The sequence below is a fragment of the Phyllostomus discolor genome, chromosome 1 (genome assembly GCF_004126475.2).
Source record: "Phyllostomus discolor isolate MPI-MPIP mPhyDis1 chromosome 1, mPhyDis1.pri.v3, whole genome shotgun sequence".
NCBI lineage: Eukaryota > Metazoa > Chordata > Mammalia > Chiroptera > Phyllostomidae > Phyllostomus > Phyllostomus discolor.
The window spans coordinates 7,727,025-7,739,350 of NC_040903.2; the positions used below are offsets into that span (position 1 = coordinate 7,727,025).

The window sequence follows — 12,326 nt, forward strand, 5'->3', positions numbered from 1 at the left end:
CCTCCGAGAGTCTCACCGATCACTCACTCCACCACAAGGTGGCAGGCTTCGCCTTCAAGACCCACCTCCGCAGCCTCGGATTTGAGAAACAATGGGAACTGCGTGAACTTGCTTTTGTTGTCTTTGGGCCGAGACACCCGGATGTGCAGCACTTGCCAGCAGGAAAAGTCATCGAATGAATGGAAACCCCTCAAGACCGGAATGCTCTTAGGGACAAGGATTTAGGGTGTGTGAGCAGCACATTATGAAGGCGGCATTGCTTCATTGACACGGATTTGAAATATAATTATTTGTAGGAAGGGTGTAGGCTTAGAGAGAAATGACAGCATGGTGCTATGAACCTTGACGTAGGCTGACAACGTGCCAAATGGATTTAACCACCAGATACATCTGCTTTTTCCCCCTGGCATAGATGTCGCCGCACAAGACTTGACCACTTGTGCCCCGTGCCCTCTTACCCCACTCACTGTATCCGTCACCTGGGAATACCTGTGCCCATTTTGGTCTTCAGCCTCTCCTGTGCTCCAGGGAAAGGGTAACCCCTGTGGGGTCTGAGGTCCTCACTTCTGTTAAGCAGCTGGCCCGCGAGGCTTTACTTCTGTTGGAAAGAGGGAGGGTCCTGGGGAAAGACAGGGAGGCAAGGGAGCTGGGCTAGTCTGCTGGTCAGCTGGGCTTCACGTGCTTCCTCCAATGAGGGTGACTCGAACACCCAGCCCTGTCTCTTGACCACCTCAGCAGGAGGTCCTTGGTCCAAGGGCTCCTCGCAGAAGATAAATTCAGGATCTGTGAGACATGAGTTCCTGGAAGAGCATGAACCTGTAGAGCTCTCTGGGGAATACGGCGGAGGTGTTTCCCCACTTCAGTCCCAGCAGCTGTGTGAGGGACCCAGGTGGGGGGCGTCCTGGGCCAGGTGGGGGGCGTCCCCTGCCCAAAGGCAGGCAGGACCAGGGGGGTAGGTAGGGTGTGCCGTCTTTTCCTTGCTCCGCCTGTGCCTCTGGGACCTGTCTGCTCGAGAGTTTTCATGCAGCCTGATGCTGGGTGCGATCTGCAGCTGGTGAGAGTGCGATTGACAATGAGGTCTTGCTAAAGCACGTGTCTAAAGCGGAGAGAAGGCTCCGCTGGGAGAAGCTGCGGCCCTATCCCCACCCCAGCCCAGCCCTTACTTTACAGCATTAGGCCCTGGCTCCTGGGGCCCGGGCACCAACACCAAGTCTAGCCGGGTGATTGACCCTCACTGGAGGAGGGATGAGGAAAGACACCTTGTAGACAGACACGGGGGGAGGGCGCAGAAATAACAGGTGGCAACCGAGGGGGCTTGGGCCTGAGGTTCCCATGTTCTAAGACCTTCCCAGATCCTCAAACTTTTGTGATTTAGTTGCTCAAGCAACTTAAGAGAAGGAGTTTTGTTTTGAGCCCCGATCTAACATATTAGATCTTATAGGTGTTTATTATAGAAAATACAACATGTCAGGCCCAAAGCAGCTAAATAGAACTCTTTTTATACGGTGGTTTGATTACCGTGGGTTTTTTCCTTCAGCTTTTGAAAACCGATAGTGATCATACTGTATCTTTAATGAAAAAATGTAACCCTCCTTTTTGGGTAAAACATGAATCCATTTTTGTTGTGAGCCAACCATAAAGGGCAGGGCAAGGCAAGGCAAAAGTGGAAGTTCCCCTTTATTCACCTTCCCAGGGACAGCCCCAGGTTACCCGTGTGATATGCATGCTTTTCTATTTTCTGTGAAGTTGAAGCCTACTTTTTTCACTGGATAGAAAAATGACCGTTCCCCAGGCTATCCCAAGCTGTGTATAAACGCCTTGTTCAAGGGCTGCTTTGTATTCCACTGGGCAGACCCCCCGCCTACGAACCCCTCCTTTTTTTGGCCCAGCTCCCTAACTGCTCTGGACCTCGCCCAGGGAAGCCCAGCTGCAGCGGTCAGGCGGAAGCTCCCAGCAGCTGCAGGGGCAGCGAGTTCATGGGTCATGGCGACTGCAGGAGCCAACACGAAGGAATGCCAGGTTCCGAAATAAGGATTCAGAGCCTCTTGGGGTTCTTTGTTTTGTTGCGTTTCATCCAGTTTCTATCTTCTGCTGTTCATTGTTTTCATCTTTTACTGCCTCCGGCCAGGCACCAGCACTCTAACTGAAATGAATTTTGTTCTTTCTCTGCCCTGCACCCCGGTGTGAGTGCTTTGAGGGTAGAAATAGTGCTGACTTCTCTTTACAACCCCGTGCCCGTTGTGAGGCTCGCAGTGGGGCCTTGGTCAGTAGGATCTGTGGGACCAAAGAATGGACGGAGGGAGCAACCAAGTGTCCGTGGCTGACCGATGGATAACTCAGTGTAGTGGACACCTACAGTGGAGTTACTCAGCCTTAAGAAGGAAGGAGGAAGTCCTGGCATGTGCCACAATGTGGAAGAACCCCGAGGACACTGTGCTAAGTGAAATAAGCCGGACACAAAAAGAAACATACTATACGACTCCACTTATATGAGACACTCGCCACAGTCAAACTCATGAGGCAGAAAGTGGAAGGGCCGTGCCCGGGGGCTGGGCGGGATGGGAATGGGAACTGTGGGAAAATGGCAGGTTCTACCCTTTCCCCTGTCCCCACTGTGACTCTGCTGGTCTGGAGTCACGGCCTTGTATCTTTTCCAAAGCGCTTCAGGAGGTCCTCGGCCGTGGCCGGAACTGAGAACCACAGGACCAGAGGACCTTCGACAACCCGTCTGGTTCGGGTGGGCCCCGAGGATGGGCCCCCGGCATACACTGAGCTCCGGGGACTGGTCCCTGGACTAACAACCGCCACCTCCCAGTCCCCGTCCTTAGGAGCAGGCCTTCCTACAAGTGGCACAGCCGAGGCCTCTAATTTTGGAGTGAAGGAGCCACGGAAGAACAACAGTATGTTGACCTTGCAGGAATGGGCCTGACGCCTCCCACGATGCATCCCAGTCAGAGCGACCTGCTCCCGTCCCCGCCGGACACAGAATCCCACAGGCTCCGACCTGCTGACTCAGAACAGCGTTTGCCTGGCTGCCATTGGATGTGATGGAACCGTGCTCTACCCAGGGGGACACAATGAGGGCTTTGGACTTTTGCAAATATCCAAGTGACAGCCTGTCCTTTCTGAGAGCCAGATTGGTGATCTTGAGGCCCATTTGTGCCATGGCATGTATGGATGAGCCCTGCAGACACCTCTGCATGCTGCCATCCTAATTCCTTTCTGTCTGTCTGTCTATCTATCATCATCATCACTTTAGTGTTTAACTCAGCTTCTCCCTGTCATCTACCTGCCTACCTACCTACCTATGCCAGTAGAAACGCTGACTCACCCATCCGGGGTGAGATGTTGGCTTTTGATTCTAAGGATGAAAAGGAGCTTCGGAAAGGCTGCCCCAAACTGCTCATTGTCTTTGTCCATTTTTTTTTTCTTACTGGTGGGGCCAGAGGAGTGTCTGATCTCTAAGACAGAGCAAGGGGAGGCAGCTGGGTGATACACACTCCCGAGGTGTGCTCCAGCTCCACTGTTCGATACCTTTGCTCCTTCTAAACCAGGGCCTCCTTCGCTTTTTTAACCTGAGGGTTTTCGGTCACTGAAGGTGATGTTTTTGAACTGGGGCCCGTGTAGCAGAGAAGCATAAAAATAACATTGGAGGTTTGTGAGTTCTCTGTGAGACTCCATCGAGTTGTGGGTGATTGGGTGAGAATAGGCTCATGGAAGCATCTGGTGTATGGTAGGCATTCGGTGCATGTTCATTTCTTTCCTGCCAGATATTTTTGTTGTGGAAAATTTTCTCTTGTACCTTCTTTTTTCATTAATTTATTTTTTTTCTCGGAGAGAGGGGAAAGGAGGGAGAGAGGGAGAAAAACACCCATGTGTGGTTGCCTCTCGCATGCCCCCTACTGGGGACCTGGCCCGCAACCCAGGCCTGTGCCCTGACTGGGAATTGAAACAGAGACCCTTTGGTTCGCAGGCTGGCACTCAATCCACTGAGCCACACCAGCCAGGGCTCTCTTGTTCTTTCAACTCAGGGAGATGTCTCTCCTCTACACTTTGTCCAACCTCAAGCCCTGCAGAGGCAGCTAAGGACGGAGGTAGAGTTTTAGGAGGCAGTTGGAATCCAGAACAGGGACTTGCTGAGAAGGCCACTGAATTAAACGAATGGAATTCAGCTGTGATCCCCTGACATGCAACAGCCACAAGACAGCTTTTCTCTTAATATCCCAGGACGGTGCCCCCTTTGTTTTGACTGACCTGGAGTACAAAGTGGGATAACTGTTCTTTAGGTGTATAGTGTTTGGAGAAAGCGGGTGGATAACAGGGTCCTGGGACAGCATTTGGAGTCAGGCAGGGACACAGTGGAAATGTCCTGTGCCAGTGGGGAAACTGAGGGGTGTCCATGAAGAGAACCCTCCCGGGCGCCTGGCAGCCGCCCTGTGTTGCCTCAGTTAATCCTCGCAAACCTCCCACTCGTCAAGTGTTACCATCTCCTTGTTGCAGATGAAGAAACTGAGGCTAGAGCAGTTGACAGCCTGCTTCATAGGGCAATGCTTGCAGTGTGATTAAACATCGCATCTCTCATCTTCCCCTGCAGCTGCGTGTGGCCATGTGACTACATTTTAGCAAATAAGAGCAAACAGTAAGAACATCTTTTAGTTTCTGCTATTAAAAGGCAGCTGGCACATGCCCTTTCCTGCTGCTTTTTCCTCCTCTTCCTTCTTCTTTCTCTTCATTTTTCTTTTCTGTAATTTTTCCTCTGGACTGGAAGGTAGTTGTGATGGCTGGAACTGAAGCAGCCGTTCTGGAGTGAGCAGATGGGTCTCTGACATGAGGAATGTCATGCCAGTTTCAGATACTGACCTTCAGATTTATATCTCAGCAAGAAATAAAATTCTATCCTATTTAAATTCTTGCAATTTTTGGTCTTATTAACTCAAATAAAATCCTGATATACTTGCTCATGAAGTGTTGTGAGGCTTACTGATATATGCATGTAAAACATAAACTCTCAGTAAGTGTTACTTATTGTTTTTATTATTATTATTATTATTATTATTATTATTATTACTTCTCCACTCTTCCCAGCCAGTGGGTGATGATCTGGCATTTTGTCCTGTGGCTGCTTTACATCAAAGCAGTTACATTTTCTAGGCTGATTCTTACTAAGGTGAGGGTGTGTGTCACCCAAAACTGAGAGCATGGGGAAACTCCCATTGCCTCTGGACAAGGAGACAAACAGGGGTGCCTCTAGCTTGGGTCTGTGCCTTACATCTCTGACCCCGAGCAGCTGTGCGTTCTCGCCACCCCAGGTACAGGGCATACTGACGGTCCTCTGGGGCCCTGTGGGGAACAGCCACATTCCCAGGTTAGCAGGAGATGGCGGCACGGGCCACGCCCACCCCTGCTGGCTGGGCACGATGGCTCCCCTCAGGAAGGCCTGAGCAAGGGGCACAAACATGAAGGAAGGAGAGAGAATGTTGATGTTGATTGAGCCCCTGTTCTGCTCTGGGCTCTGTTGTGAAAGGCTTTAGCCTGTGTTTTATTCAACCCCAGAACACCTGTATTAGGGTAGCTACGCCACAGATGAGGAAACAGGCAGAGAGCGGTTGGGCGCCTTTCCCAAGGACACACAGCATAACCGGCAGGGCCAGAGGTCAGACGGGCAGCCTAACTCAAGGGCTTCATCTTTGCCATCAACTAAAGGGCTTGGCCCTGCTTCCTGTCCCCAAAAGAGCAGGTGGGCAGGGTGGCTTCTGCGGAAGGGCCTGTGCCATGCTGACACTCTCCGATTCTTGGCTTATGGGGGGAAGCCAGTCTGAACTGGGGAGGCAGGGGCCCCTGTGCGGTGGCCGGCGTGGCTCGTCTCTGCAGTGGGAGAGCAGGCCCAGAGGGAGGAGAAAACGGGTCTCGTCTTTCCGTCCCCAGGTCAAGCTGCCTGACCCCACGCTGCACCGAGGGTCATGCTCCAAGCGCTGGGGTTTGTCCTGACATTGATAACCAGACTCTCCCAGGGGAACCTGCCTCTTTGCCCCGAGAAACTGATGGGCTTACGAGCCCTTGTTTAACACAGACACAGAAGGAAAACATCCCCCCATCTGTTCTTCCTGGCCTGCTGCTTCCCACCCCCCACCCCCGCCCACCAGGGCCTGTGTGCAGGGGACCTGGACTTAAAATTTCTATTTCAGACATTCTTCTCCTTCTGTGGGGCCCGCTCAGAGTTTCCCAGAGCGATTCTTCAAAGGCAACAATCAGATGAGGCGACCTCTGTGCTTTAAACCATCCAGTGGCTTCCCACTGTAATTAGAGTAGAATTAGGCACCTTTTCCTCTGTCCAAAAGGCTCAGGTGACCTGCTCTCACTGTTTCTCTGATTTGACTGCCACCAAGCCCCACCCCCTTGCTTCCTTACACTGTGGTGATGCTGTTCGGCTCTCTGCTCCTCGAATCCGCAGGTTCCTTTCTGCCTCAGAGCCTTGGCACATGCAACACCCTTGGTCTGGAAGACGCTTTTTCTCATCACTTAGTTTCGGCGAAAGTGACCTCTCAGGGAGGCCGCGCCTCACCAGCCTCCCTAAAGTGGTCGCTGCTTTGGCATTTTGCTCTCACCCACCCCCAACTGGTTTCCTGCACGGTTATGATCATCTGTGCTTATTTCATTACCGTATTTTTCGGACCATAAGATGCACCTAGGTTTTAGAGCAGGCAAATAGAAAACAAAATTTCGAAGCAAAAAAATGTGGTAAAATAATTAATAACATAAATAACATAGTATTTCACCAAGGTAAATGTAAACAGAACTCAACAGCAGCATTAACAACCATTATTCCTCCCAAATTTTTTTTTGGGGGGGGAGGTGTATTGTATAGTCCAAACAATACGGTAACGTGTTTGTGTCCTGTCGGTCTCTCTAACCAGAGAGTGAGCTCCCTGAGGGGCAGGGGCTTTATGGGGCAGACACAGTAGTGCTCACCCTTGAAAATGTACGATGAGGTGGCGTCACACATGTGACCTGCGTGGCCCTCAGTACGTGCTCCCTACGTGAGATTTTGAGGGGGAAAGGTAATTATGCTCCAAAAATACGTTTGAAATCTCATCATTCATGCTTGATTTTATTTCCCACGTTTTATCTCACAGCCAGAAAGACTGCCAAGAGATAGTGAAGGCGTTCCAGAATGCGTTTCTTTCTAAGGACCCCTGTAGCTCCAGGGAGAAAGATTACCAGCCGCTGCTGAACCTGACCAGTCAAACCATACCCTGCGGCAAGGTAACTGGGCCACGGACTTGGTTTTAGCACTGAGGCCGGAAGCCAGCGGGATGAGGTCACAGGTCCGGATTTTGGCCAGGAGGAGGGAAGAGGAATAATCGGGACAGAAGGATGTAGGTGTGGTTGGCAGGGATGGAGTCTATGGGGCTAGTGGGAGGCCGGGATAGGATTCGGGTTTGGGACGTTGGAGCTGGGAGGTCCGAGAGAAGTGGGGATTCAGAAAGAGAAAGCGACACTTGATTAAAAATCAGGCAGAACACACCTAACAGGAAACCCAATCCGACCCAAACAAAAATAACCCAACTTCGTGTAATTACAAAACTCGCCTTGGACCTCTGGTGACAAGGATAACGACAACACCACCAAGTTGCACGTGCCAGGTCGGGTGTCACCATCCCCATGTCGCCAGTGAGCAAAGGGAGCCCTGGGGAGTTTCGGTGACCAGCAGCTCCTCGAGTTCATTGGCCCTGGAAGTGACCAGTTGCACCGGCACGAGGTCTGGAGCCAGAGACGCCTGGGTTTTCCTACCCTGTTTATCCTGGAAGAAGTCTGCGGTGGGGCGAATCTTTTCTAAAGCCAGCATGAAACACGCCCCACGTCATCTGCGTGGAGCCCGTGAGCCCTGTCACAGCCTCTCATCCTGTCACTAGGGAGCGGGAGTCACCAAGGAGCCCCGGCTGGGGCCACCAAGCACAGGCCCGGGTGACACAGGGCTCTGGCCCAGACATGGGACTACGCCCTTCACCTGCATTGTCTCATCCAATTTCCTCAGCACCCCAAGAGCTTCTACCAATTATTCTTGTTACCATTTCACAGACAGAAAAAGTGAGGCTTTGCGGTGATTCTGTGGTTGTCCCGGGTCAGACAACTAATCAGCGGTGACACTAGGCCTGGTAGGGCAGCGTGACGGCAGGACCCAGGCTTCCGAGCACGCCCTCCACGGCCCCCCAGTCAGAAGGAGCAGATCCCTGGAGCTGAAGCGTGCTCTAAAATTTTTTGACTTTTTGTACCTTTACACGGCACCCTGAAAATCTCCCTGTATTTGCTCTTTTGGTTTTCTTTTTTTTTTTGTGAGGATAGGGGAGATTTGGGAAAGGAAGCAGGGGGTGCGGAGCTCCTTCAGAAACAAAGGGCACTTCTCACCCAGCACAGCACGGAGACAAAACTGCTCTGCAGATAACTCCAGGAATTCCGTAACATCCCCATGGCTTCCCCAGATGCGTTCTGGTCCTCTGCCTGGGGTTAAGTTTTTTTTTTTTAATATTTTTTAATTTTTTAAATATTTTATTTATTTATTTTTAAAGAGGGAAGGGAGGGAGATAGAGAGAGAGAGAAACATCAATGTGCGGTTGCTGGGGGCCATGGCCTGCAATCCAGGCATGTGCCCTGACTGGGAATCGAACCTGTGACACTTTGGTTCGCAGCCTGCACTCAATCCACTGAGCTACGCCAGCCAGGGCTGGGGTTAAGATTTTGGTCCGTGGCTTTCACACTTCTTTTCACGGCGACCCGGAACGATGAGCTCATTGTACACTGTGACCGAGAACACACACGCACACACTCACAGCGGCCACGAACCGGGCAGCCCTCACCCTGCCTACCTGCGATTTGCTCTATGTCCCGTGCTCACCTTGCGTTTAAAAGGATGTGGGTTCGGCGTGTGGGTGTGTTCCGGCTCACTGCAGCGGTCTCGGCGACAGGTCGTGTGTCCTCTCTCTCAGGTCGTCTTCTGGAGCAAGGCCGGCGAGCTGGCGCATCAGTACACGCGGGTGCAGCGGGAGATGTTCACGCTGGAGGACACGCTGCTGGGCTACATGGCCGACGGCCTCAGCTGGTGCGGAGATGCAGGCTCCTCTGGTGAGGGTCTGGGCCGTCTGGGGCCGTCCAGCGACGCGCGGGGTGAAGGAGCCCTGGGCTCTGCTGGGGCCCCCCGCCCCCAGAGACCCGTGTGGAGGACGGGGCCCCAGGCGCCCACCCTAATGCCATCTGTGCCCCACTGACAACCAGCCTGGTGTAAAATCTGTCCTTCAGAGCAACGCACATGTTCATCCCTCCTGCCCTCTCCCGCCCCCACCCCCCGTGTCCGGCACACGCACGCACCCTTGGTCCGGTTCAGACTGTCCTGGCCGTCTGCATGCCGGTCAGCCCCCACTGGCCGCCTCAGTGGGGCTGGTTCTGTCTCTGACCTAAAACCTAAGCAGCTGTCTTTTGCCTCTAAGATAAGGTTCAGGTTCCTGAGCGTGGCCTGGCCTCTGTCTTTCGGATTCTCGTCTCCCAGCTCCCTCCCTCACCCCTTCTGCCCTGCTGCTGCCGGTCCACACCCACGGGGCTGTCTCACGCCTGGGCCTGGAGCTCCTTCCCGTCTGTCTCGTCTGTCTGCAGACTCTCACTCATCCTTCCGAATCAAGTTCAACACCAACCTTCCTTCCCTAGGGGGCGCTAGCCCCGCCCCCAACCCAAACCGACCCTTCTCTGATTTATTCCATTCTGCGGGATCGTGTGTCCCCTGCAGGCAGGCCTCTGTCCCCTTCCTCTCCGTCCCCAGGACTTCACACTCAAGTGTTGGTGCCGCCAGTCGGGGGTGATGGATGAAGAGCGTGTGGCACATCCAAGTGCACATACATGCCTCGTGTTGCAGGGTGTGGTTGGGTCGGTCCGCTTCCCCAGAGAAAAACAAGTACAGCCTGATGTCACTTAAAGGTGGAATCTTGAAAAAAAAACGAGCTTGGAGAAGCAGAGTAGACAGTGGTGGCCAGGGGCAGAGGGCGGGGCGATGCGGAGAGGTTGGTGAACGCGTGCGGAGGTGCACTTAGAAGAGGAGCGAGGTCCAAGGGTCTCGTGTGCAGCCGGCGACGGTGGTTGACAACACGGTGGCAACGTAATTGCAGTTTTCTGGGACAGCAGACCCTGCGTGTTCTCTCACGGACACACGCACACACACGGATAAGCATGTGAGGTGATGGGTGTGTTCCCCACACAGGGAAATCTTTCCGCAAGGTACACGTGTGTGTCATACCATCCCACGGCACACTGTAAATGTCTTACAATCCCATTTGCCGATTAAACGTCAAAAGGAACTAGGAAATGTCTGTGCACGGGGGTGGGCATCCCTGGGGGGAGCCATGCAGGAAGCGTGAGCTCACGCTCTGGATCTGTCCTGGCTGCCTGGCCGGGAGTGGGGGTCCGCTCAGAGGCCACAGGGTGTGGGTCCAGGGGGGGAGGAGAGGAAAGCTGCCAGCAGGGGGCGGGGGCGAGGGAGGGGCGGGGGGCTGTTGGCCGGAAACCCAGGAGTGGTCGGGGAAAACCCCTTCTCCGCCCCGGGGCCCAGTGTTACGGCTGCTGCTTGCAGCGCGCCAGGGCCGTGGTGGGGGCTCGTCTCTGCCAGACGAGCCTTCCACAGTTTCCCAGAACAGTGACTCAGAGCTGGTCACCGTGTCCCCATCCGGGATGTGGAGGGTAAGGTAAGGACTTGGACCGGATTCAGGGGGCACTTAGTTAAATTGGGTCCGGGCGTGTCCATCGTCCCCCCTCCGCCTTGGCAGGGAGGCCGGCGGATGACGCCGACGCTGGGATCGAACAGCCAGGGGAGAGTGCGGCTTAATTAGATCTTGGATTTTACACTGTAAATATTCCTGTAAACCTATCCCTTTCAGACATGAACTACCAGTCCTGCCCCCACCCGAGGAAAGACTGCCGCAACAACACGGTGTCTGTGTTCTGGGACACGGTGTCCAAGAGGGTGAGTGCCCACCGCGGCGTTCCAGAATTTCGGAGACCGACCAATGACGAGGTCTTCTAGCCAGTGTTTGGTTTGATTTTTTGTTGTTGTTGTCGAGTGGGGGTTGGGGAAGATCACAGATCCTTTTAGAAATAAAACTATGGGATCCTTCCCAGAGGAAAAGAGTCCCGAGTACGTTCTAGAAGATTTTCATGTGTAACTTTAGGGCATGTGTGGAGGGCCCATGGGCACCAGTTGGAGAACCCCTACTCTTATCCACATTTTGGCTTTGGTGGCCAGGAGTCCCCTGCTGGGTTTAATCCTCCGGTCCAGGTGTTGCCCACCCTTAGGTTCCTGGAACCGTCTGGCTAACGTATCCCTGCAGACCACTTCCTGTGTGCCAGGTGCCAGGCACAAGGTCCAAAACCTTTCATCCTCACAAGGACCCTGTAGAGTAGGGACCATGAGTATCGCAGCATTTTACAGATGACGAAACAGATAAGCGGCAGGTAAGGGAGCGGTCTGGTAGTGAGTGCACACAGCGAGGGGCAGGTCGGGAGTGGATCCCAAGTTGCCCGACTCTGGATCCAGAATCCAGGCTGGGAAATGGTCACCGTCTTCCCCACCCACTTCTCTCTAGTTCTGAGGTCACGCTAAGCTGGCTGGCCCACCCTTTTACTCCTCACAATTAGTGCTGAGGGAAGGTGACAAAGGAAGACTCAGAGGCTAAGGGACTCATTCAAGGTCAGTGGGCTAGTCAGGAGAGAGAGCCCAGCCCACCTTGAGGAGACTCAGGTAAACCCCGGCAGAGACAAAGGAGGGCGTCTGGGGTTTGAAGCGAGGAGACCCCTTCCACTTGGACAGACTCGAACCGTCTGTCTGACCGCCGAATCCTCATTTGTCAAATGGGGAGAAAAGCAGTGCCTGCCCCCCTGGGGTTACTGCGATATTTTAAAATGATACCACTGTCCCACTAACTAAGAATGTGTTCCTTTAACAAGTATTTGTTGAGTACCTACTGTGTGCTGTGAAAAATCAGAAACACCATATAGTTTTTTGTGGATTGTGTTTTGAGAAAAGCTTCTTGCTTTTTTCTGAGAAAAGTGCCTGTTTTATCACTCTATGGTAAGTTTGGGGGCAGGGCTGTTGCTAAAAGCTTTTAGAGCCGAGTCACATTTTATATACGTGGCGAGCAGCTGCCTGTGTTCCCCATGTGGTCCCTGCAGCTAGGCGCACAGTGGTGACGGGGATTGAAGGCGCATCTGTTACAGAACAAACAAGGAGGGGGCACTGGGACGATGTACTATTACTGAAAGAAGCCCCCAGGTCCGTTATGTCCGCTGCC

General features: G+C 53.2%; 1 protein-coding gene across 1 annotated transcript in view; it reads left to right on the top strand.

Annotated features, from left to right (window-relative positions):
• Nucleotides 1-12,326, top strand: part of CD38 (CD38 molecule) — a 37,878-nt gene that overhangs the window by 17,746 nt on the left and 7,806 nt on the right. The window contains exons 2-4 of the mRNA XM_028505345.2: nt 7,134-7,263; nt 8,985-9,120; nt 10,917-11,002. Of these exons, the coding sequence (XP_028361146.1) occupies nt 7,134-7,263; nt 8,985-9,120; nt 10,917-11,002 (352 nt within the window). The remainder of the gene's footprint in view (nt 1-7,133; nt 7,264-8,984; nt 9,121-10,916; nt 11,003-12,326) is intronic.